The following is a 25741-nucleotide window of genomic DNA, read 5'->3' as shown; positions in this document are numbered from 1 at the left end:
CTCTGCTACTGATGAGTATTTCGAGAGTGTTGTGCTTTTCGAGTGAAACAATACCATTTTTCTCTGATGATGTAACTTCCACATTTGGACCACTGGTTGGGGCCTGAGCGAGTACTGGCATTGTATTCCAGCAAGCCTCAGGATGTCCTGTTGGGGGGTAGGGGCTGTGCGGGAGAGGAGATGCGAAAGCACTAGAGCTGTATGCTTTGAATGGTGGTAACTGCTGGGGGTGGCTTGGAGACACCCCATTAAAATAAATTTTTTAATTTCATTTGAAGGCTTTTTCTTTCCCCCCATTGGATTTATTTTTTTTATTTTCAGTGGTCAATCTTTCCTCGTGTTGGTCAAAGGAGTCCTTTTCTTGAACCAGCTAAAGATTTGCAAGTATTTTGGTGTCCTGTTTAAGGCTTCTCCCAAGGAGTCTTAAGTAGGTGTTGATTGCCATGATCAACAAGGCTTATATCTGTTTAGGACAAGGCGGGAAAGAAACTTGTTTTGAGGTAGGTAATTGCTGGTTTTGTCACTCGTGTGCTTCTTTAGCAACACCTTCTGAAAACATTTTGAGGTACGATATGTAATGGCAGTTCAGAAGATTGGCGTTTGTAGGTGGTTTGCATTATGTGAAACAGATACTAAGAGACCAGGTGGAAGATCTAGGACTCTAGGTGTGGATGAAGTTTAGGCTAGTTTTGTTTCAGGATTTGAGAAGTTATTAAAGTTCAAGAAATTCTGAAGTTGTCCCATCTTGGGATTAATGTTCAAAAGTCAAGACATTGAAGTAGGGTTTGAGCTTAGCTAATAAAAAACAAGTGAACTCTGTTAGTTTTCTATTTAAAATGTCTGAAAGTCTTTGAACTCTAGAAATCTCCATTGTTCTATTGGAAAGGAAAGACTGAGTGACCAGTGACATCACTGATTTATTGCTGGGTATTTGGTCTCATTTCTGAGCATCTCTCTCCTGGTTTATTTTCCCTCTGCTCAGTCCGGCCAGGAAGTTTATTGTGAAGACTGATTACAGCCGTATTTACACTGGTGTTTTTCCTCCATTCTGTCCTCAGTCATCACTGTGTTTAGATTTTCAGCAGGAAACTACTGCAAGAGCAGATTACAGCCAAATATACACACTTACAGTCTTTGCTTATCTTCACTGATTTAACATAAAGTTGTTTTTGGATGCCTCAGAGGGATTGCTCAATTCTAAAAGGTCTACACACAAACAGTCCTCTAGCTCTCAGAGCTTTTGAGGAGTACAGTCTGAGTCAGAAGAGATTTTCATTCACTCTGTTGTTAACATCATGCACAGGATGATGAATCATATCTTGTGATTGTTACCTTAAACACAGGATGTCTTCAGTATGCAGGATTTGGGGTTGTTACAGAAAGTTGACTCAGTCTTACTTCACCATAATTTGACAGGAGTGAACTTTAAGGAGGTGAACGAAGACAACAAACATAAGCATTTCGGAGAGATCTACGCCGCAATTGACACATTGGCATTCACCTTTGGCAATGTGTGAGTATGATGTCATTACTCTGATTGCTCCTTCCACGGCTCATTTCACTCGATGATGTTTGTTACTGCGTTCAATTAGTTTGCATATGCACGCAGCTAATGGAGGCCAGCCGATATTTATTAATCTTGTGTAAAAAGAGAGAATAAGAGCTAAGGAAAAATAAAAGCAGTTCTTTTTTGTGAGTGCAGATAAAAACACTGTTTTTGCTAAATAAACCCCCTGAACATAATTTAAGTCGTGTTTTTGTGTGTATTTCCTTTTGTGCTTTTCATTCTTTACTGAACCTTTCTTTTATTTTGTTTTATTTTTCTTCAGAGTGTCTGACTTCCTTATGGGAGATGTAGAGAATGGATCAGTGTTGGGGCTCCCCCTGACTAAGAGAAGCAGGGTAAGAGAAGTGCAATATTTTAAAGTGAGGCGTTAAGTTCCTGATAAGCATCCTCGAGAACTGCATTTAAGATTTAAAATGAAACTCGTACCATAGAATATGGGCTCCATTATTAAACATACATTCATCATCAGTTCATTGACTCTCCTGTTAAGTGTACGATGTTGGCTTCTGGCCCTGAATTGTCAAAAATAAGATATGAAAAGTTGCCCAGCGGAGATCAGGGGTGAAGCAACATACCTGCAGGTTGCAGCATGATTCTGAAATGGCCTCTTCAAATGATGAATTGATGTCATGCTTTGTTGTTTTCCCACTGCAGGTTTTGTAACTGATGTAAGGAGGAAGCCAAGTTTCTGATAAGCCTTTTTAAGCATTTTAGCCGAGCGTACTCTGCTTTGACAAGGAAGTTCACCCCCATGTCTCATATTTATTTATTCAAAAACATATTTTTGGTTTGTTTTTCAGTCTTTTGAGAACCTCTCTGTGGAATCTGGAGGATCCGGTCTTGAGAAAGATGATCCGCCAGGTAAGGCAGATCACTGACACACAGCTACTGTACTGTACTGTTCTCCAGTGTGGAAGTTTCAGGAGTGGGGAGAGATTGATTCTGTTTTTTGTTCTCTCTCTGGCATATCTGTGTCTGTAGTTATATCCAGTCACCTTATTCTGGTATTAATGCATGTGGTCATTCTGCTGTCATCATTACTTCCCTTCAAATGGCATTAATAATAATTGTTTATACATTATTGATCCCTGTGGGGAAATTCTTCTCTGCATTTAACCCATGGGCATGGGCTTTTTCAGTGTGTAGGGACGGTACCTTGCTCAGGGGTACCTCAGGGTAGCCGTTCGGTGGATTCGAACCCCCGACCTTCCGATCACGGGGCCAAACACTCTACCTACTGAGCTATCCCTGCTCCCACATCTTAGCCGCATTAGCCCACATCTTGCTAACTCAAGGTCAGCATGGGCTTTTTCCTGCTGACTCACAGTCATAGATGTTGCTAAACATGCACCTAGTCCATCGAGCCATGTTCGATGTGGGTTGGTTGGTTAGTGGGGATCATGTTGCACACGTTTCCTCATGTGATTTTTTTTTTTTTTTTTTTTCGTGTGCTCATCAAAGAGTCTTCTCCACCGGTTCGGGCCGAAGAGGTGGACAGGACACTGCAGCGGCAGGACAGCGGAGTGGAGTCAGCACTGGCCTACGCCAAGGCGTGGTCCAAGTATACCAAAGAGCTGCTGGCATGGGTGGAGAAGCGTCTCAATATGGGTGAGTTATGACACCGGTGGATTCATAAGACCAATTCTGAAGTACTGTTAGGAGGCAGCAGCTAAGTAGTAAGTCACTAAGTAACGCCTAAGTAGCTCATGAGAATCCAAAATGATGTCATGGGTTGGTGTCATGGACCATGGTCATGTGCTTGACTCTTTATTTGCCATACGAGATCCTTTCATTAGCTTTTTATGACGATGGGAACTAAAACGTCTTGTTCTAGACAGTAGATGAGCCGAGGGGCTTCAAAAGGGACATTATATGATGAATAATAATTTTCAGCATTAATGAATATGAACTTGAATCATGCAAAGCTACACTAATGGAGTCTCAGCCATCTTAGTCGTTAATTTGTCCACTTGATATTAAAAGTAGCTCCATTACAGGATCACTGGGAAATGTCAATGATAACTGTGCTGTACGTTTTCTAGCTAAACACATCATTTTAGTGAGTGGACAGTGTAGTGATTCATTAAAGGCTAGTTCCCAGGCAAACCATGTTGATCACCTGAGCTGGACATAAAACAATGAAGTCTTGTTCATGCTCAAGGTTGAGTTTGTAGTGTGCAAACTGTTGTTTGGTAGATTGGTTAATGAATGGTTTCACTTATCCTGTGACACAGAGCGCTCAGTCAAGCTGCACAGTCCATATTATCAGCTCCTTTTCTTAAACACACTGCAAACACTTTTTTTTTTTACTGATTTATCTTTTATCAGAATTAAGGACAATGTGCTGTTGATTTGGAAAGCATTAATGCCTTAAAACATTTGTTTGAGATCCAATTATTAATTCAAAATGAAAGATACTTAAATAAAATATAAATTTTTGAACCAGTGTTGTAATGTTTGTTTAATCTATTTGAACCTGTTTGAATCTTGTTGTCCTTTTGCAGATATTGAGTGTGCAAAAAGTTACGCCAAGATGGCTGAGACTGCTAAGACGCTTGCTAGTCAACAGGTAAGTTGATGCTGCATTTAAGTTGACTTACATCGGCATCGTGTGCATCTCACACATGTTAGGGACTGAGATTTAAACCTCTTCTGCCTCGTTCAAGGAATTCATGCCTTTCCGTGAGATCTACATGACAGCTTTCAAAAATGACATCGAGTATAGCCAGCTGATTCTTCAAACTGCAGCAATACTCCAAAGCAACAAATTCATGCAGGTAACTGCTGCATTCATGAAATCTAACTTTATTTTGGGTTGTATGATGGAAAAAAGTGGTCTTACTGCTTTTGTGGGTGTGGTGTGGATTTTCTGTGTTTCTTTCCAGCCTCTCCTGGCCAGAAAAAATGAGCTGGACAAGCTGCGAAAAGAGGTCAAGGAGCAGTGGCAGAGAGAGCAAAAGAAAATGGTGAGTCGACAGTCATGGAGGTTGCACTTTTAAGAGGACCACACACAAATGCACACTGGATCAAAAGCTTCATTGACCTGGGGTCTCAGCCCAAGAATGCTCTTGAAGTGACTCAGCCCCATATACAAATCCAGACAAATAGTTTGTTTTTAACCTGCCAAGACAAGTGCTCTGTTGCACGTATGACGGATTGAGAGACACTAATCCAGTGACTAAGTCTAAGAAATAGTCAAAGTCCTAAACTCCGTAGTTGGACACCATAATAGAAATGTTACTGAACATGAATTATCTCTGCAAATCTGTTTGTGAATTGTATCTTTATAGCAATTATTGCATTTTATCAAAAACTTAAAAGCCATCTTTTTCTGCGGTTGCATTCGCGTTGTGCACAGCATGTATCTGTGTGTGACTCAAACTAATATGTGTCCATCTGCAGCACGAAGCAGACACGGCTCTGAGGAAGGCCCGGCTCCTGCAGACCCAGCGGCAGGATGAATACGAGAAGGCCAAGGTGTCGACTAGTCGGCTGGAGGAGGAGCAGACTGGAGGGGGAGCGGCAGCGGCAAAACAGCTAGAAAAAAGGCGTAGGCTGGAGGAGGAGGCGCTGCAGAAGGTAGAGCATCACCTCTAATCAGTCTAATCTATCCATTTTAGATATCAGTGAATTTGTTTCTTGTGATTATAAAGCCTTCAGTTGCCATTCGAGAACAAATGATTAGTGTCTATTTGCAACATGAAGATCAGCCTTTAGTCATTAAAGTTCTTATTTCCTAGTTTTTTCCCCAGATTTGAATCCATCACTTTAATTGAAAGTTTCAATGATTTATGTTCTTTCTGTTGGCAGGCCGAGGAGGCCAAAGATCACTGCAAAGCTTGTCAGGTTGATGTCGGGGTGAAGAGAGTCGAGCTGGTCAACACCAAGAATGAGATCATCACTCAGATCCGAGAGATGGTCTCCCAGTGTGACCTCACCCTCAAGGCCGTAAGTTGAAATACGTTAAGTCTTTAAAGACATGTTCATTTAAACTGAAACCAGGCTGAATGGTAGAAATAATACACACCTCGACCGATAAGTTAACACTGGCTCAAAGTTGCTGAATCATCATTCACTGGAATGTGTCCCTGTCTCAGGTGACCGTCAATTGGTTCCAGCTTCAGCAGGCCCAGGTTGTGTCTCTACCCGTCAACCACCAGACTCTGTGTGAAAATGCCAAGCTGTACGAGCCTGGCCAGCGTTACATCGACTTTGTCAGGAGTTTACCTACGGATGCGCCTCGACTTGAGTGTCACTCGTTGGATTCACCTGTCACACAAAACACAGGGTGAGATGTCACTTCCTCTTATTTGCTGTCTGAATGTGGTCAGAGCTTGTCATTTTAAACAGGTGTTTAAATTTAGTTCAGCTATTTGAACATTTGAATTAAATAGAAATGTGATGTGTTTTTAAGGTAATCAAATTACCTTACCTTACCTTACCTCACTTTACCTACCTAAAGGTTTTTAATTGTTATTGGGGGGGTGGATTTATTTATTTGAAGATTTTAATTTCAGCATCGTTTAGAAGGTTTGTCATATTTTTAGTAGGATGCATGCAGTGGAGTTCTGCAGGGTTCTGTGCTGGGACCAATTCTGTTTATATTAACCATGTTTTCCTGGAGCTATGTGATTTGAATTGAATGCTTTTGTCTCTACATTTTGTGTTGACAAATAATTACTTCAACACCTCAAAGCTTCACTGTTGGAACTGTAAATTTTCACTGACGTTAAACAAACAGTTTTAAATAAATATAGTACTGTAGCTATTACTGTCTGAGACTGCACATACTTTAGCGGTGATAAGTGGAGTTCCAGAGTCAGAGAGCTTGCTTTGGAAAATCTGAAACAGTCGTGACATCGCGCTGGCCGGGGCTTCCTGCGGAAATGACTGTGGTCACGGGAGAAAGGAGCTGGGCCAGTGGGCTTACCATCAGTTTACTAAACCCCGTCAGGGTTTCCCCTAGCATTAGTTTTGGGGTGGAGGCTAGCCCACTGTAAGAAGCCACAGCAAGAAAACAACAAAATTAAAAGATTAATTAGTTTATTTTACCAAATGTAGTCCCACTTTTTCTTATTTCTTATTTTGAGCTGTGCCACTGTCTCTACATTTGGCAGTCATTTATGGCTGGCCTAATTTCTCTAGGGGTCACTGCTGCACATTAGTCACACGAGGGGAAACATTGCTCTTTGAAGATTTTCAGCACCATTAAACTCATGTACACACAAAGTCTGATTGACCAAGATGACACACACATTGGTCACTTCATAATTAGGCAAATGTAGTATCGACTTCTTTTGAAGGCTATGGTTAAAAATAGACGGTTTCCCTTTTGAGAGAGTTTTGTTGACGTGGGTTTTGGGTCACACACACAAATACCAGACAGATGGAAATAAGAGTGTGCTTTGTTCTCACTTAGTTTTCTCCCTCCACGACCCCCGCTCTCCTGCCTCCACCACACCCACCTCTGATCCCTCTGATCAAAAGAATTCAGCTTGAGAAAGAGGAAATGAAACTTAGGCCCACACACCAGCACTCATATGCTCTCACATGCACCCAGTGCAATGGCCACCATAAGGTTAAATATAGACCCGTGACCTACTTATTGTATATTGTTAGATGCAGCTGGATACTTAGCCTAACAATGGATGGCATCACATGTAGCTTTTGCCATTCCCAAGCTTATCTGTGTCAGTTAGTTGTCATTATACTCTAATTAACTGCTGTCTTTGGTTGGCTGATCATTCGTGGATCGTATCAAACCTGATGAGATTTACAGTTGTAAGTGGAAATTTGTTCCATCAGCAGAGGAGGAAATGTGGATGTTGACTGAGCTTAAAATTGTCTTGAAGTCAGTGGTCTTACTGCTAGAGAGGAATCCTGAAATATAATATTGTAGGTATTAGATATTCATACTTTTTATGGGGACTAACAGCATAATTTGGCAGCCAGAAAGCTGAAAGCTTTGCTCTTTGTGAACTTTCCCTATTCTGGGGATAAATAATGTTGGGGCTTAATGTTCCCTAATGGGGGGATACTTTGATCTACATATTATTAATTAGATCAATGTAAACAACTGTACATATAACAGTTTTAAATAACTAAGATATGGCGTTATGATTTTTAAGTAAATAATGCAAATTGATGTCTTTTTTCACCCTAGGATGCTTTTCAATAAGCGCTCACTAAGTGGCAGCCACTCCTCCCACAGTAACCTGTCACAGGCATCTGTGACCTCTGACCTCCTTGTTGGAGATGATGTGGACAGCCCCATCAATGCCCAACACCCCAAGATTGCTGAAAGACGCTCCAACGGTAGCACTGACATCCAAGGTACACGTTTAGTATTTTCACTATTTCTTCTATAAATGCAATCAACAGAAACGGGGTCAAATCATGACATCCTGAGAGAAAGTACAAAAACCTTTACACAGCTTACTAATCTCACTGAGTAAATACCTGCACGACAAATATGGAAACTAGCACTAGAGATAGTTTTGCACTCGACTACATTGTTGCTGAGGGAGGTACATAACAGTTTGCTTATTGCCTAGCAAGTAAACATTTTGAAATATGAAGGTTGGGTGATCAGGTTGAAGATTTAAACTGGAGCCAACTTCCCTGTGTTTTGTTTTTTTTGGTAATGTGTGCAGGTGTTGGCCTCATTACCTTTAGGCCCATTTAGGTAACCATAGATAAAGAGATGTGGAAATAAAAAAATAGTTTAATTAATGCAATCAATTTGTTACTTGAAATTAATGTCAGTTTTTAAGTGTTTGTAACATAATTGGAAACATGTTCTTCAACTGACTTTATGATCAGTTTTATAGCATGCAGCTAACATGGGACTTCTTATCTTTTAATGTTGTGTTTTTGAACAAGCACTTAAAATTCAGGCGCCATTTCGTCCCTGGACCTCAGCCAATCAGGGTGGAGGGATGTGCAGTGATTCGGAAAGTGCTGGAGGGAGCAGTGAGTCCCGGTCCATGGACTCGCCGACTGCAAGCCCAGGTAGGATTGTGAAGATTGTGAAGTCCCCCTAAAATGATCACTAGCAGAACTGATTTAGTGCGACACCGCACTCAATAGCTATTTAGCTAACAAGTACGAATGCTGTGTCTATCTGCTGGGTAAATCTTTGCATGCCGTCACACTTGAGCTATCAAAAAAGAAAGAAAGAAAATCACATTCACTTCCTGTCGGTATGTTTTTTGTCCAGATAATAAAGGCAGCACGCTGGGTTTTCCCTCCACAGTTGCACAACACCAAACTCATTTGTGTCAGTCTTTCATCACGGTTAAAAGCACCACCCATAGCCAGTGATGGCACATTTTTCAGGACTGACTGTCTTGAGAGCACCTCAGGGCAGCACGCATCTCTTTTTTTTCCCTAGCGAACTTGATGTTCGCCCAGGTTTGTTGGTATGTAATCTCAGAGTAAAGAGGCAGTCATGCCTCTTTGTTGCACTCTGCAACGTACGCACACACATAAGAATGTTGCAACGGTTTCCCTGTGCTCCTGATTGCTGTGCAACAACATGTGTGTTTTGCGCTACAGTTTCCTGTAGTTTGTTGTTGTAGTTCTTGTTTTTTGTTTTTTTGCGGGGGCTTTTTTTTGTAATGGTGTTTTTCTGTATACACACCACCCTTCTGTTCTTGGTGGCATCTTTTGTTTTCCGTACTTTTGCACTGGGCCTACTTTTTTGTTCTTTTTTTAATGCTAAGATGTTTTCCCGTGTTGGTTTGTTTTGCCCATTTGCATGCTCTTTCTTAAAATGCAGTGCTCTGAGCTTTCAGTGCTACTATAATCAGAATGCAAAAAGCCATTTGCAAAGAAGAACGTAACTATAATTGCTGTTATTTTATGTGTTCCTGTCATGGACTTTACATTGAAAACTTTAAATAGCACTGTGTCCATTTTATATGTTACAGTGACAAATTTAGGTAATACCACCAGGTTTGTAGTAACCTTGGAGAACATCAAACAATTTCCTGTTAAATTGATTTTACCAAACCTGTGTGTAAGACATGGCTAGTTGTTTTGGGCGGGTCTTGACTGGAGAAAGTTAGTGGGGTGTTGGTGCACGGTGTTAAATTGTGTATTGGAGTCTGCCACAAAGCTCTCCCAGCCCCCAGAGTGTGAACAATGTCAGCACTTATCTCTGATTAACCTGTTATTGAGCTCATCAGAAGATCAAAAACTTTCTGAAAAGGCTCTGATCAGTATTCAACCCCCTCACTCATCAGCCAATCCAGGTGTTAATTCACCACCAACAATAACATGCTGGTTTCAGTTACCAACAAGATGTTAAGCCCGCCTTTTCATTTGCTACTTTAAATTCGTCAAATCGCCGTATTGCTTCTCAGTTTTACCGCTGAGATGTAGAGCATAGGAGACAGGGGGAAAACAGAGTGTTCTGACGTGACTGTAAAGATGTGGACTTTTTGGTGTGTCCTACCTTACTGTTCAGGAGACTTCAAGAGGAGATTACCCAGAACCCCCTCCACTGGTACCATGTCGTCTGCTGATGACTTGGATGAGAGAGAGCCTCCCTCGCCGTCTGATAATGGTAAGTCAGTTGTATTTGTATAAGGGTTTCGTGTTTATTTTTTCCTTTTTTTTAAGGTACTCTTATATGTTCGTTACACTTATAGGCCACATATTTACATTTGTAACAATGCTCCTTTGCTACTGCAGGTTTAAATGAAATGATAATCGAAACGGCGAGCTCTCCAGGACCCTTTAGAAACACTCAGATGTCTAAGGCAGCCCAAACCCACAAGCTGAGAAAGCTTCGAGCACCCTCCAAGTGTCGTGAGTGTGACAGCCTGGTGGTGTTTCATGGAGCGGAGTGTGAGGAGGTAACCTTGGATTCCTTTCTTTTATTATTTGTATTATTCCTTTCTGTTTGCGGCCCACAGCATTCAGAGTATTACAAATTCACGATAAAGATTGCCAGAGGCTCACAACAGCTTCTTTATCACTCATGGCCAGCAAAAAAATCAAGCAGAAACAAAAGAGAAAAGCCACCTCTCCCCTCATCAGCATGTTTGGATGAGGAAATAAAGGGAAAAGTTGAAACTGGCCGCAAGCTCTCCTCTGTGACCAAATTCACTAACTGGTCTCAGTTGGGGGAATGGGCGCTAGAAACTGAGGACCTTTTGTTCGTCTTCTGAGGAGTCCTTTCCATCATCCCTGTGCACCCTCTGTCCACTGTTGATTTTAGATCAAGTTTCTGTCCATATGTATTAGATACACTGAAGAAGACAATAAGAGCGGCTCTTGGTTGGAGAAACGCTTTTAAAAGAGGTTATGCAAGAGGTAGACATATTGAGAAGAAACTGACATAGGAATGCAGCTCACTGCAGAGTCTTGGAATGATTCAGTGGGACTGGTTCAGAGGGTCACTAGATGTGAAGCTTTCCTCGTTTGGACTTGGTTTTTGGGCTAATTAACAAAAATAGCTAGGTTGTGAGGACGTGTTTTTTCGTCAGTTGTTCCGCTGTTTTTGTTGACATATAGTTAAAACTGTTCAGGATTTTCTTAGAAATGTTTTACTCTGTCCCTGTTATAACTGAGATATGTGTCACTGTGTTTGCAGTGCTCCTTGGCGTGCCATAAAAAGTGTCTGGAAACCCTGGCTATCCAGTGTGGCCACAAGAAGCTCCAGGGAAGGCTTCACCTATTTGGCATTGACTTCACACAGTCGGCTAAGAACAGCCAGGATGGCATCCCTTTCATCATACGGAAGTGCACGTCGGAAATTGAGAATAGAGCCCTCAGCATCAAGGTACTTATAATAGGTGTTTTAGTGGTTTGGTTACAAATAAATTGATCATTCGTTTTCATGAAACAAAAACCCAAAACTGTAGCATAGATCTGCTGGCACTGGCATGAAAGTTCACTTATAAAGCATTCAATACTGTGACCATAAAAGTGGCTGCGCTGTGAAAGGCTGTCATTGTTGTTAGGACTAATCAAAATGTGTTGAGGGACTTTATCTAATATGTAAAAAATGAGTGTATTAGCGACATATGCAAAAATATGTTTTTCTAAAACTGTGTTTTCAAAAAAATAGTTTTTGTGGATTTAGTGATGAAAGCTTTTGGTTTTTCATAGTGATTTCTATCAGTTGTTTTTAAAGCTGTGCAGGCTTGAATGCCCAAAGGTCATGGGCACTCTGTGTTGGTTTTCAGCCTTGTCCTGTGTGTACAAAGATTTCTCTGGCTTCTCTGGATCTTTATTGGTACTGCTAACACACTGTATGTGATAAAATTATTTGAGAGACTTCCTTCAAAGCTATTTGTTCATGCAGTCTTTTACAGAAAGTGAAATTAGAAAAACGAGTCCTCCACATCACCTTCAATATTTGTTATGCTTTTTAAATTATTTGATTCCAAAAACTTGTATGTAATTTTCATGCACTGATTGCATTTTGTGTGTCTGCTCTGAAGGGGATCTACCGTGTGAATGGTGCGAAGTCTCGAGTAGAGAAGCTGTGCCAGGCATTTGAGAACGGCAAGGACCTGGTGGAGCTTTCCGATCTTTCTCCCCACGACATTAGCAATGTACTCAAACTCTACCTGAGACAGGTGGGTTGCTTTTGGTCATTAACACAATGAGGTATTTCAGCTTTCACCACGTGAAGGAGATGGCTAAAGTAGGCTTTGGATGACAAACTGCATTAATACTAAAAATGTGCATTTGTCTGTTTATTTTTGGCACATAATTCCTGCCGCTTATCACCAGGGTGCTTATCTCATTTCTAATTCTGTACCAATTGTGTATTTATGTCCATATTTTGGTTGCCACTGTTTATTATCATCTTTGTTTCATTTGTTTATCTAATTCTTCCTCCGTACTTTCCAGCTTCCAGAGCCACTCATCCTCTTCCGCTATTATAACGACTTTATTGGTTTGGCCAAGGAGAGCCAGAGTATCATTGTGGAGGAACTGGAAGCACAGAGAGTTAATCCCACCACTGCGACCCCTGCGCAGGTTAGCGTCGAGCTCAATCGAGTCCTGTTCAAGATCAAGGATCTGCTAAGACAGCTGCCACCAGCTAATTACAAGACACTGCAGTTCCTCATAGAGCATCTTCACCGGTAGGGAGAGCTGAGTGGATTTCTGGGCGTCCCATTAAATAGAAGATATGGATGTGTTTCTCCTTTTTTATAATAGTAGAAATGATCATTTCTTATCTGGTTCATTCTCCTTCCAGGGTGACGGAGCAATCAGAGGAGAACAAGATGACCGCCAGCAATCTGGGTATCATCTTTGGCCCGACGCTGATCAAGCCAAGGCAGGCCGATGCTGAAGTTTCTCTTTCTTCTCTGGTGGATTACCCGTATCAGGCGCTCATTGTGGAGCTCCTGATCAGACATTACCAGATGGTCTTTGACACGCCTCTGAGTCCTGTAAGTGGCACCTCGCCCACAGAGGTTGATGCCCAGACCCGCGCTAATACTCGCCTTACGCAACAGGACAAAGAGCAGCAGCTGATCAGGCACTCCAAGTCACTGGGAGACATTAAAGAGGTAACTGGTTTGCCAACACTACGATACATGAATGACACAGGATGTTGTAAATGTACAATGATATTAAAGAGCTATTCTGTTATCTATATAGCGTGATAAAGTATAAAAGCTATATACAGTATTCTTCTTGTTTAGCATGTGGTAGAGTGGTGGGTTGTTTTCTGTTCTTATTGTCTGTCTTTGCCTTGCAGTCGAGCTCAAAAGTGTTTAAAAGGCATTCGTCCATAATTCCTTCTTCACACTTATTGACTGAGGTTCAGGAGAGGATGCCAAGCCTTGATGGAAGCGATTTTGAACCAGGTCAGTATTGTCACAGCAATAGATAATTATTAAAATAACAATCATGTTGTTATTTTATCGTTCTTTATTTTTTAAAAGCTTTTATTTGTCCTCTTTTTAAAGCTGATGAAACTGATTCAGAGACCCTCAGTTTGCCGTCAAGTGTCCCTGAAGTCGCAAAATCTGTGGAGAGAGGCCTGTGTCGTTCTCATCATATCACAGTCACCAGGGTTCAGCTTCGACACCCTCGCAACAAGCTTTCGTCACGGCCGTTTAGCATGCCGGCCGAACGGATACTTAACCGAAGCCAAATAGATGAGAATAACTCCCGGAACGCCACTGACCAAGATGACACGAAGGGAAGCGGTTGCGACCAGTCCATCGAAGAAGTGGACGAGACTGAGAATACAAAAACAAGAGCGGCCACACATTTCCGGAGTACCTTTATCGACACCCAGACATTACGCAGAACTTGGGATAAACAGTACAAACATGAAGTTGCCTCAAGAACTGTCAAAATTGGGGCCAGCTCATCTACAGAGAGTGCAGCAGTGGAAGCAAACAGCTTGTCAACCTCTGTGCCATCAACCCTCTCCCTTGGAACTACTTACACAGTCGCAGTGCGACCCAACAGGACTATAAAGAGGGAAGATAATGTCACAAAGTATAGCCCCATTGCAACAACTTTCAGAGCCCCCAGAACTCTTCAGCCTCCCCCAGGAACCTTCTACAAGCCCCCATCGGGAAGCAAAGCTAAAGTCCTGCAGAATTGTGCACAAGCTAACAGTGCTGAGGAAGAAGATGAAGAGGAGGATGAGGAGGATGAGGATGAGGAGGGGGAAATAGGCATTGAGATAGAGGTGTCTGTAGATGAGCCCCTTGAGGAGGACGTTGAGATTGAACAGACAGCCACGTCTCAGTCTCCCAGCTGTAGCCCTGAGGAAATGGACCAAAACCAGGCAAAACCAGTGTACCAGAGACTAAGGCCCAGGCGTCTTCCAGAGGTGGAACACAGAGAGGCACATTTTGTTTAAGCCACTAAAAGACATTGCTGTTAGAGCTCCGAGAATCACAATTTGTGTCACATTAGGAGGAACACGCAGAAACATCTGCATTGACTCTGTAGAGAAAATGAGCATATGTATGACTGGCAATGTGTAGATTTATTGTAAGTATTATGATATCTTTGATCCTCAAAAGAAAAAAAATGCACTTATAATGCTGTAAATTTTGATTCACAAATCATACATTTACCAATCACTTGCTCAGTATACTCTGGCACACAGCCAGGATATTTATAATTTTTTGGATCTGTGCAATTAATTTTTGTTTGAATATTTTGTGTAAAATTCTTACAGGTTCACGTATGTATGTTTCTATACCAAAAAAGCCCTCGAGGCGTAACAATACTACATAAAGTTATGGAGATATGTGGTGCACTTACCTGATAACGCTCTTTCACCATCAGCCTTCTGCCTGCACCGTTGAAGAGTGTTTTAAGCTGTTACAAGTAGTCTGTAATTAAAAACATTGCTAATATTTTTTGCAATTTAACAACATCTGTTACGTGATGTACTTGGATGTCTGTATTTGCGTTTGGTCATGTAATGAAGCATCACTTAAAAAGGGTATAAATCCACTCGTTTTTTGTACTGCGTGGTGTTAAATGTGTCTGAAAAGCTTTTAGAAATGCTACAGGATTCTGACATGGCATTATTCTTCTTAATTTTAATATATGTACATTGTTTTAATAGCCAAAGCTTTTTTTTTCATTGTTTTTTGTTGTTGTTGGTTTTGTTGTTGGTTGTTTTTTTTGTTTTTGTTTTTTACAATTTGAGTAGTTTTATCAATAACCTGAATCTTATGCTTTCTTTGTAAGTAATGGGAAGTGCATCATTTATTTAAATGGTATGTTTTTCATGGTAATGTACAAGCCTGGCACAGTGTTGAAAGTTCAGTGTAAGAAAACAGGTACATAAAACAAACACCCTTTTGTAACTTATTAAAATATATCTGACAACTTACAACAGTGATGGTTTTTGTGCGCGTGTGTGTGGTTTTTTGTTGTTGTTGTTTTTTACAGGAATATTAATTTAATCTGTGTAATGCAATAAACTGAGTTCATGCAGTTTGTGCAGGATGATAATCTGCGAATAGAGATTCAAGTTTTTGTTAAAATGTAAGGAAAATGTAAGAGTGATGGGATTATAATAGTGGTAGGATTATACCGCACTGTTAATGCCAGGTGGCTGGGTCATGCAGGCATCTACAAATGGCAGAGAGGTGTTAGCAGGCTCCCAGCACCGAGAAAGGAGATTAAAACAATCTGCTTAACTATTCTGGAGGTCTGGAAACAAGCTGTGTTTGCAACCACAGCAAACAGTCTGAAGAATATGCAGAGTTATTTTGTTGTTACTGGCGATCAATCTACAGTACAGGTGCTCTTCTGAGGTAAGTGACAAGTTATAGTTGCACTGTGTGCTTTGGATTATGGTGGAAGTATGTGGAAACTGAATGGATAGACAGAGAATGTCATCATGATTGGAACTAAACTAGATTAAATGTATGGTGCGGGTGCACAGACGGTGTGGGATTTTATTTTATTTTTGGGGGGATTGGCGTTAACCAGAAATTGTAGCGAAAGAGCGTTTGACAAGTCTATAATTGTAAATCTGACCATGTCAAGGTCTTGAGCTCATTAACCTCATTACTAAGCTACTGCTAGCTTTCACATGGAGTTCTCACCAGATGAATGGACCGACTTGTGAGTTCATCGACAAAATTTAGCCTTTCAAATGCAAATTGCATTTTAGAGTCATGAGTAGTTTTGTAAGACAAAAGTTAGCCTTACTTGGCCCGTAAGATGTTTTATGGTCTGGTTCAATACAGATTTACTGGCTACAGCCAGCCCCTGCGGGGGTGAAAAGGAGGCACCATGGGGGCAGGAAGACAGGTCAGACTCCTGCTGTGGAAGAACTGGACCATCCGCAGGAGGCAAAGGGTAAAAGCTCCACGCTCCAGTTGTCCCAGTAAAGGCTAAGCTACCATGCCTCCAGAGCTTTTGACCCCACCAGTTCACACATTACTAAATATATCTTTCATTTTTTAATGCATATTATGCAGTGTAAGTCTCTTTTTTTTTTAATGCGAGCCCAGAATATACTTAAAAACTAACGCATCTTTACTGATTTTGTCCCAAACTGGGGTTGGTAAGAGTGGAGAATTTGTCAGATTGATAGAAACCATAACTAAAACTGGAAAAACTGCTCATTTTAAAGATGTTGTATGTTTTAACCAGGTACGTTTGTTCATGGAGATCTTGTGGCCTGTTATGCTGTTCATGGGACTGGTGTGGCTACGAAAAGTAAATCCACTTTATCGCCAACATGAATGTGAGCAAACAGTTCTTCACTGGAAAATATTAGCACAGCCCGCTGAGACAGAAACACAATATCCTCTGTAGCTAGTCCAATTCATAAATGTTCATGAAAGACTTGTGCAAAGCACAAGAAAGCCAACAGTGTCTCATCTGCCTCAGGTCATTTCCCCAATAAAGCCATGCCCTCCGCTGGGGTCCTGCCATGGATCCAAGGAATCTTCTGTAATGCCAACAACCCTTGTTTTCAATACCCCACCCGTGGTGAATCTCCTGGCCTGGTGTCCAACTACAACAACTCCATGTAAGCATCAACTGTAGGCTGGCAGTGCGAAGAGTTTTGGATTCCTATTAAGTGTCTGATCTAAGATGAAGAGGCAAAATTATTTAGTCGAGTGAAAGAGATGAATCTAGGTATTTAGCCTTAATAATAATTGTTAATATTATGGCCTTCCTCCTCAGATTGGCTCGGTTCTATTCGGATGCTCAAGAGCTTCTTTTTATGGACCCAGAGTTTTTGCAGCTTGGTCGCCTATGGAGGGAGCTCAATGCTATGAGTAACTTCATGGACACGCTGCGTACTCATCCTGAAAAAGTCTCAGGTCAGTGCTCTGGGCTTTCATCAACATCCAGCAGAAGCCTTTAGAAGCAAATCCATGGTCAGAAAGGTTCATTTATAAAGTTCTTTCATTAAAGCAGTGGAATAAAAGCTTTTTTCTGAATTACCCAACAATGGTTTAAAATCAGTAGTTTATTTAAATCTTTATATATTCCATGAATACAATCAATATCAAATCAATCGCGCCTCTTGCAGATCATACAACACTGGTATCCGGTACTTCAGGCGCTTTTGCCTTTTTTAGAGGTATTGTGACACATAAGTTGTTGATCTTTTAAAAGTTAAACCCAGTAATCGCAGTTTACATCACACCTCACATTCTTTCCCATCAGTCTGTCTGTGGTGTCTGCGTGGAGTAACACGATTACATCACATCGGTTTAAAACCGGCTCGCAAAGTAAGCTGCTTACTTTTGCTGCTAGCGCGTTGTTTATTTGGTGGGAAAGCAATTCATATGCCACCCATCAGCACTCCCAGAAACACTGATCCCATCTCACGGGCCTGCATGCAGACTGCGCTCTGTTCATATATACGTGTGCACTGTACATATGCCATGCTTCCCTACTGGCAAAATAAACCTTTATGATGGGAGTGGAACAGAGCTGAGTGCATTCCAGGCTTTGAATGATTATGTCTGGCTGCTCTCTGTGCTGCCACTTTCATGCAGAAATATGTAGATGGACTAACAGAGCTAACAGAGATACACATCCACATTCCACTCGTGTTCCCATGAGCCCCGGGAAAGAAAACTAAATCATGTTGAGAATAAAGTTATATAAGTGACGATTGTGACTCATGGATATTAAACAGGAAAATCGTCTGACCTCTTTTTCACATGTCTGGCATTATTAGCAAGCAGAATCATGATCCACATGCACTGTTGTGCAAAACATATTTGCTTTGCATTTTACATTGTGGTCCACATACAGCTCACTTTGATGTTAAGTGGGCTGGATGAGTAAAACTCCCCTTTGTGTCAGTGTAAAGATACATTTAATGTCTAAGATTTCTTAATATAAGAAAAATCAGTGCAGTTTCAACAGTACAGACTTTCTACACCACGAAGAAATGTTGCCGTAGAATTATTCCTTAGACTCTCCTGTAACTATGAAAAAGAAAGTTTTTGTCAATTGAAAGAAAATATCCTGTTTTTTTTTGTCTTTTACTGCTCAGATAGTTAAAAAACAATAACTTTTCTGTCATTTAGTTGTTTATCTGCTACTTAATTACTTTGGCATAATGTAAATGGATTTGGGAGGGGGTCTTTATCAACAGGAAATGCTATAAAATCTATGAAAATATAGCTAAAACTCCAAGATTTAACCTCTGATTTACTTTTTCCAAAGCCATTGGAGTCTTTGCCGAGCTGATTCTGGCTCCCATGCCTTATGTTTGACAACCCTGCTCAATTGGCTTCTCTTATTACTCTTTTTCAAGTTTAATTTCATTTTACGTATTTGTTATTCACATTAGTATATGTGTATTTTAGGAATTCCAGAGTTCACAGGCAGGGAGTGGCAGAAGTGATCAGGAACGAAAAAAAAGAGACAGAGGAGGAGAAAAGAAAAAGGGGAAAAATAAGGAAATATTTGAGATTAAACCTCTTGGCTAAAACATATTTAGACTTGTCTTGATTCAGCATTTACTGCTAGTATTTTTCTTTAATGACATCAATAACCCACCCACCACACACACACACACACACACACGTTTCAGCTTTGTTTGTTTAATTTGTGTTTAGAGTCATTCCCAACAAGTTCATCTCTAACCATGTTCATCAGGGGCACAGCCTGGATAAAAGCCAAAACAGCACTTTGCCTGGCAATGCAGCCTTCATTCATGCACAGACAGGCAACTGGAAATTGTGTCATTTAATGAAACACATTTGTCACAACTTGCCCAATATGTGTTACTATGAAACTAAGCTTTTTCTTACTTATCCAGTTTATCCAGTTCCATATCAAACAGCGAACAGTTAACTATGTAGCCATGACAGTCATTCACTGTGAAAGGTTAAAGACAGTTAAACACATGAAACCGTTCTTATGATTTTTCCATTACACGAACTGCCTCTGTTTGTCTACAGGTCGAGGGGTAAAAGTGGAGACTATCCTGAAGGATGACGAGACTCTGACGTCATTCCTCCTCAGAGACATTCCTCTGACCGAGTCTGTAGTGTATCATCTAGTTAATGCCCAAATCAGGCCTGAACAGGTACACGGGTGCTCACACACATGCATAAACACACGTACATAGCCAAGGGTACACAGTGTGACATTTTACCATTAAGAAGTCAAGACACTGATATCGCTTCATACCACCAAGGCAAGGATTCTGGTGGAGTACAGTATGAAACACAAATGGTAATATGACACAGTAAAGGAAGAAAAATAAGGGAAATATACAGGCGATCGGTGGTCATGACAACTGCAAATTAACCATCATGAAACTGAACACGGCCCATTGTTAGTCAGTAATTACCAGTTTCAGTCATTATGCAAATGTACTGTTTATAAAGCTGGGGAAACTTGCAGCCAGCTGAGACTGAAGATGCCACTTGGATGTCCAGATGAACAGAATCAATTTTTTGGGACTTGGTTACCTGGGTGATTAAGCATGCATCACGACAATAAACAGCTGTTTAATTCAAGACATAGAATAAAAGCTAACAGACTAAAGGCGTCACAGAGCTGTGACATACACATCAGATTGCTTCCGTCTTTGCTGATGTCATCTGAATCCACATAAATCTGCTTTTTTCCAGTTTGCTTTTGGAGTCCCAGACTTGCATTTAAAAGACATTGCGTGCAGCCTCAACTTGCTCGAGCGATTCCTCATTTTCCCCAGCCGTCGAGGACTCTACGCAGTTCGCAACGCCATGTGCATCCTCACTCCACAGCGACTACAGATCATCGAGGACAAATTCTACGCCAATGTCGACTTTTTCAAACTTTTCCGGCTGGTGAGTGTTGGTTTTGTTCTTGAATCACCAAGGATCATTGGCTTACCTTTTAAAAAATAGTTGCACAATTCAAATTTCGTTCTGGCTCAGTTAAACTGGGAGCACTCAGTCTGTAATTACATCTTTATACCCTTGACTAAACTATCTATTGTGCACTGAATGGATACACTTAATACCACAATTTGGCAGTTATCTGGTTGGTTCATGAATAGGAAAAGGCCTTATAGAGCTGTATTTGGATACATCCGGTTTGGGATCTTGCCATGTTTAAAAATTCATTTGGATCTTCATAGGGTAAGTCAGCCATGTGCTGGCTAAGCGACTTGAGGTCAAGCTGGCAAAGGGCAGTGTAGGATTTGCCAGGATATGATTTCAAAAACAGTTAGCAAACAGTATCATAAACTGCCAAATGTAAGCTGTGCTGTGTTTCTAATTCTTACATACATGTAGTTGGCAACCAACAAAAACACACTTGAGTAAAATATGAAGTAAATGAAGTAATCAAGCAACATGACTAGATTGTACCACGAGTTTCTAGTATATTGTAAAAACAACAGGAGAAAAACAGTAAGAGGTACCGTCATGTTTACCATGATGCATGATTATCCACCTTCAGCTCAGTATGTCCCATCGTGCTTTGGCACGTTTTGTGTTTTAGACTCTGATTGCACTGCATTCATAGTTTCTCCTCCAGATCAAAACCCAACAAGCTGACACACGCCTATTGTCTCCTGACATACCTCCTGTTCAAAGTCAGGAGATGCAAAGGATAAACAGATGTTAGTATTTTTATTAGAGCTATGACTCATGGGGTGGGGCAAAACAAAAATTCTCTGGGAAATGCAAAAAGCAAAGTAAACAAGGCGTCGTTCCCCAGGAATGTACAATGTCAAATACACTACTTTGTGTAGTGAAAGATGGCTTTAATTTTTCCTTATGTATTTGATGAGCTGTAATTGCCTCATAAAAATGAAGTGTCTATCAACATGCTTTAAGTAGGCAGCAGTGATGCAAACAGTTTGTAAAGGAGCAAGCTTTGGCCAGCGAGACAGACTTAGCCTCTTTCTTTGATTAGCTTAGTTTAGAGACAGTGCTTTCTTTAGAAAGCAGTGCAAGTAAGAGTGAGAGTAAACACAAACCACAAAAAAGCAGCCGAAAACAATGGACGCCCTCTGGCTTATATTCATCCAGGTGCAGGAATATGGGACTGGGCCAAGTGAGCTTAACTGTATGAACCTGTCTGTCCGCTAATTCTTTTAAGCCTCAATCCCTGTGTTCTTGTCACTCTGTGCACTCTTAATGCCATTATTTTTAACCTTATCCTCCATTGTTTGTTGTGTAGTTTGACTTCAGGCACAGGAATAGCTTAAAATATTACTGCCCGGCTTTGGAAACGAATTTCACTCAAATCACACATCCTCCCATTTAGTGTCCGCGTGCACTGAGATAGGAACATATGTCAAAGCGGAAGGATGTTTCCACTGGTGATTCTGTGTCTTGGCCTTCTTCTGCTTCCTGAACCTTTGGCCTATTGTGTTGTGAACTTTCTGGAAGCTCTCTCAGCAAACCAGCAAGATCCTTGGTAGAAAGTAGTACTCAGATGAACATAAGAGAAGGGTTTTACAGATGGTTTTCAAAATTCTGTTTGCATCACATAATATCACCATGTCCTCATAAGACAGTGGCTTTATGGGAAATGTGTTCATTTTGAGAAGCACAATACTGGAAGTTTACAGCTTTTGTATGAATGCAAAGGCAGTAAATGTTCATTCATTTGTGTTTCTCATTAGCTTCCTCTTGTACTGGACAATCACTCAAAAGGCATCGACATTCACTTCTGGGTCCGGGTTGTCTCCTCTGCCTCGGACAAACTGAAAGAGGTAAGCCCTGGCTCCAGCAGCTCAATTCAAAAGTTCACCGCCTGCTATTTTTAGTTGTCAGGAAACAGTTGCTTCCTCTGGCCTGGCTTTTTACGCAAACAGACAGTAGGGGGATATTATCTAGTGCGTATAAGGAAGGCTAAATTCAGAACATGGCATTTTAGCCCCCCAAAAACAGCAAAAGCAGATAGATCATCATTATGGGACCATTCACTGGAAAAACGCCCCCCAAACATAGCAAAAAAGACTAAGGCTGCAAGAACAGGTAAAAGTCTCCAATCGGCATAGATTAAAAAACCCTGGTGATGAATGAATGTGTTAGTGTATGTGTTTTTCTCACTAAAAAGTCTATGAACATGATTTTTCACTTATTTTAATTGCTGTCATTGGAAAAACAATGTTTTCACACCTTAGCAGGCCTCAGCTTAGTGATTGCCAAAGAGCCAAATTTATTGTACGAGTGTGACTTAAAGTTAGAATTAGGCATGCTCACAAACTACCATTTGTGGTGTATTCATATTACCATTTATGTCTGTATGTGGAAATACTGTTTTGTTTGTTGTGGATGTTTCCATGGGACATTCATTGAAACTGACAGTCTGGCATCCTGTTGGCGAGACACTTGTCTCTCTCAGGACTATAGAGAGCGTATGATCCAAGTGGAAGGCATAAAATAAACTCATTCTTTCTTCTTTTATAAAATTAGACATTAAATATTTCTCAAAAGTTCCAATAATTGTTGAGTTATGCACCTGCCAGCTGTTATTTAGATATATAATAATTGACTAATTTTGATACGTATGCTAATCATGTGTAAAGGATATACTGGATATTTAGTCCTCTGTAGAGGGTAGCTTGATATAACAGAGCCCCTTTTCTCTTTTTATATTTATTGTATGTATTAAGATCTGTAAAAATCATTTTTTATAATATTGCACATGTCAGTTTTAAGTAATTTAATATCTCAGACACTAAAACGTTTAACAAGTTAATATGGAAGATGTAGAAGACTGCAGCCGGGTTACACATAATCTCGAGGATATTTTTAATGCCGTGTTTTAGTGGCTGTGCTGACCCTGTAATAAGAGGATAAAATATATGGACAAAAGTACACATTACACCTACAGGAGCTGCTCAGCCAGGAAGCTCCTGGCACACAGTTTTTGTGATGATAGTAGTGCGAGATGAACATCTGGCCACTTTTATGCACTTCCATTTACTGTTTACAGCTGATCATGGAATATCTAGGAGGGAAGAAGGGCTTTAACAAATGTCTGTAAAGGCAGACTGCATGGCTATTGCCTGATTGTGTACACTCTGGCAATGGAGCTGAAAACACCTGAAGGTGTATACTTTTTCCCATCACGTGCATACTGTTTACACCTATGACAGAAACTGGATGTGTAAAAAACACATTTACACCAGCCTATTTATAGATTTCTGCTGAACATATCTTTATCATTAGATAACTGCTAGATTATATCTAAAAGGTTTTTATTTTCTTTTTTTGTTTGAAGCTTGAATGATTCTTCTTATCTCTCTGCAGTTGTTCCAGAAGAGTAGCTTCAGGGAGCTCATCCAGGTCGTGACTCCTCTCTTCCAGAAAAATCTGTCTTTCAGGGAAGTGATGGCTGCCGCCTCCAGCCTTGTATGCGGGTACACTGAGGGGGCTTTCTCCCGAGTCACCTCCTTTAACTGGTATGAAGACAATAACTACAAAGCCTTCCTGGGTATCGGCACCGGGTGGGCACAGGACCGTTACACATATGATAACAGCACCAGTGAGTACACCATATACATCTGTATTACCTTGTATGACAGACCAAACTAAAAGTACTGTTCTTGAGACTGCTGCTGTTCTTTTTTGGAGTAACCTTTAATTTGCATAAGAGTTGTGATTTTAACGCACTTTGCTGATTTGCAAATTCTCTTAAAACCCATATACAAATATGTACGTTTCTTGGAGAACTGGGTTCCTCTGTGGATTTAGCACATGATCTCCCAGTACTTTTTTCTCTTCATGCTGTGGAGGCAAGAACTCCAGCAATGTGTTGACCATGATGAAAGGCATTTTTGTTAGATCATCACCTACTATAAAGTTGATCTGCATAAAGCCAGTGTTGCTGGAGTTTTCAGCTGTCAGTCGTGTTCCTGCTTTATGCAATTTGGAAGTGGAGGAAGTTGCAGCAGCATTTCTTTACTTTCACAGTCTCTGCATGTGGATTGCCCATTGTCAGCTGGATAATGGGCTAAAACAATGGATGGATTGATGCATGGCTGGATGACTGAAAAACTGGCTACTCACATCGGCAAATTTTAATTTGATCTCCACACTGCCTAACCTTTGCAACACATTTAGATGAGCATAAAAATAATTATGCACTCTGTAATTGGTTTCCAAATAATTCTTTGTGCCATGGCATCTTTGATAGGATTCTGTTTAAGTGCCTAGCTTGACCTATATTGCAACAGCTTTTACATAACAAATAATCTTTCCCTTCAGCTCCTTTCTGCAATGACCTGATGAAAGAGCTGGAGTCCAACCCTGCCACCAGGATTGTGTGGAACTCTGTGAAGCCCATGCTGATGGGACGGATCCTCTATGCCCCTGACTCTCCAGCTGTCAGAAAGATCATACAAAATGTAAGCGGCATTTAGGAGAAGACAGGTAGAGCTCATGGTGTCAAACCAAAACCTTGTTCTATGGAATAAAAACAGCTTTTAAATTGTTTTTAATGAGCTCTGACTGGTGATTCTGTGTGTTTTTATGCAGCTTTTATATCCAGCTTTATATCTATTCAAAGTAAAGTATGTTTGGCTAATAAATGCACCTATTTGAGCAGTTCAAAATAATTTCCCAAATAAGTGCTTGGAGGTGTTTTGGGATGGCTGATAGGAGGACTTTGGCAGCAACAGTTGGGATATTTTATTATAATTCAGCCACATGCACTTCAGAGATTTCAGCTATAGCAGGTATGTTGTATTGATTCACATAACACAGGTGCCATACAGTCAGCATGTTAAAGCGTAGCTTGATGTATTTAATGCCTGGTAGATTCCAACTCTGATACTTGGCAATACGTGAGGGATTTATTGCACATTTTGTACATTTATAACTTGGTAGTTAACAGGATTGAACCAAGTAAAGAGACATAGTTAAAATATCTAAAAAAAATTAAAAAATGTAACATTTCTTGTATCACTGATAACCCCCTTTAGATGATTTGTTTTACTCGGTAACCTCCATGTCTTTGTTTGTCTTTTGGAGCAGCGTCCACTGTAGTGAACAATGCATTTTCCTTCAAAAGGGGATCAGCTTTCATCAAGTCATGTCCAACCTTTTGTGTCTAGATGTAGATACGTGTTGGTCAAAGGCCTTTGAGGGGCGGGGATGGGTTGGTAGCGGTCATGGATGGGTTGATCGCAATGCAAGAGCACAAGCTGATCGGCTATGGTGAAACCACGGCGCAGTCTAATGGCGCCGTGGCCTTTTTAACTGTTGTGTAAGCAACAAAGTGTCT

General features: G+C 40.7%; 2 protein-coding genes across 4 annotated transcripts in view; both read left to right on the top strand.

The window, feature by feature from the left end:
• The window catches only part of arhgap29a (Rho GTPase activating protein 29a), a 30853-nt gene extending 15443 nt beyond the window's left edge, over positions 1–15410 (top strand). The window contains exons 1-21 of one of the 2 annotated variants that reach the window (XM_063484060.1): positions 234–500; positions 1417–1513; positions 1830–1902; positions 2368–2428; positions 3029–3175; positions 4072–4136; positions 4234–4344; positions 4453–4533; positions 4970–5146; positions 5378–5515; positions 5665–5855; positions 7731–7900; positions 8450–8578; positions 10038–10136; positions 10265–10428; positions 11169–11357; positions 12022–12159; positions 12437–12672; positions 12789–13104; positions 13296–13404; positions 13507–15410. In XM_063484060.1, the coding sequence (XP_063340130.1) occupies positions 1846–1902; positions 2368–2428; positions 3029–3175; positions 4072–4136; positions 4234–4344; positions 4453–4533; positions 4970–5146; positions 5378–5515; positions 5665–5855; positions 7731–7900; positions 8450–8578; positions 10038–10136; positions 10265–10428; positions 11169–11357; positions 12022–12159; positions 12437–12672; positions 12789–13104; positions 13296–13404; positions 13507–14417 (3489 nt within the window). In that variant the 5' untranslated portion in view covers positions 234–500; positions 1417–1513; positions 1830–1845 and the 3' untranslated portion in view covers positions 14418–15410. Of the gene's footprint in view, positions 1–233; positions 501–1416; positions 1514–1829; positions 1903–2367; positions 2429–3028; positions 3176–4071; positions 4137–4233; positions 4345–4452; positions 4534–4969; positions 5147–5377; positions 5516–5664; positions 5856–7730; positions 7901–8449; positions 8579–10037; positions 10137–10264; positions 10429–11168; positions 11358–12021; positions 12160–12436; positions 12673–12788; positions 13105–13295; positions 13405–13506 lie in introns of those variants that run through there. The other variant, XM_063484059.1, reaches the window with a different exon arrangement.
• A 286-nt stretch (positions 15411–15696) lies between these two features.
• Positions 15697–25741, top strand: part of abca4a (ATP-binding cassette, sub-family A (ABC1), member 4a) — a 32343-nt gene continuing 22298 nt past the window's right edge. For both annotated transcript variants that reach the window (XM_063484058.1, XM_063484057.1), the window contains exons 1-10: positions 15697–15834; positions 16273–16384; positions 16682–16775; positions 16922–17063; positions 17222–17361; positions 19465–19592; positions 20143–20340; positions 22131–22220; positions 23767–24001; positions 24724–24863. In XM_063484058.1, the coding sequence (XP_063340128.1) occupies positions 16319–16384; positions 16682–16775; positions 16922–17063; positions 17222–17361; positions 19465–19592; positions 20143–20340; positions 22131–22220; positions 23767–24001; positions 24724–24863 (1233 nt within the window). In that variant the 5' untranslated portion in view covers positions 15697–15834; positions 16273–16318. The remainder of the gene's footprint in view (positions 15835–16272; positions 16385–16681; positions 16776–16921; positions 17064–17221; positions 17362–19464; positions 19593–20142; positions 20341–22130; positions 22221–23766; positions 24002–24723; positions 24864–25741) is intronic.

The sequence above is a fragment of the Pelmatolapia mariae genome, linkage group LG9 (genome assembly GCF_036321145.2).
Source record: "Pelmatolapia mariae isolate MD_Pm_ZW linkage group LG9, Pm_UMD_F_2, whole genome shotgun sequence".
Taxonomy (NCBI): Eukaryota; Metazoa; Chordata; class Actinopteri; order Cichliformes; family Cichlidae; genus Pelmatolapia; species Pelmatolapia mariae.
Note: the sequence above shows the minus strand (reverse complement) of the source record. Positions and strands in the feature narration are given on the sequence as shown.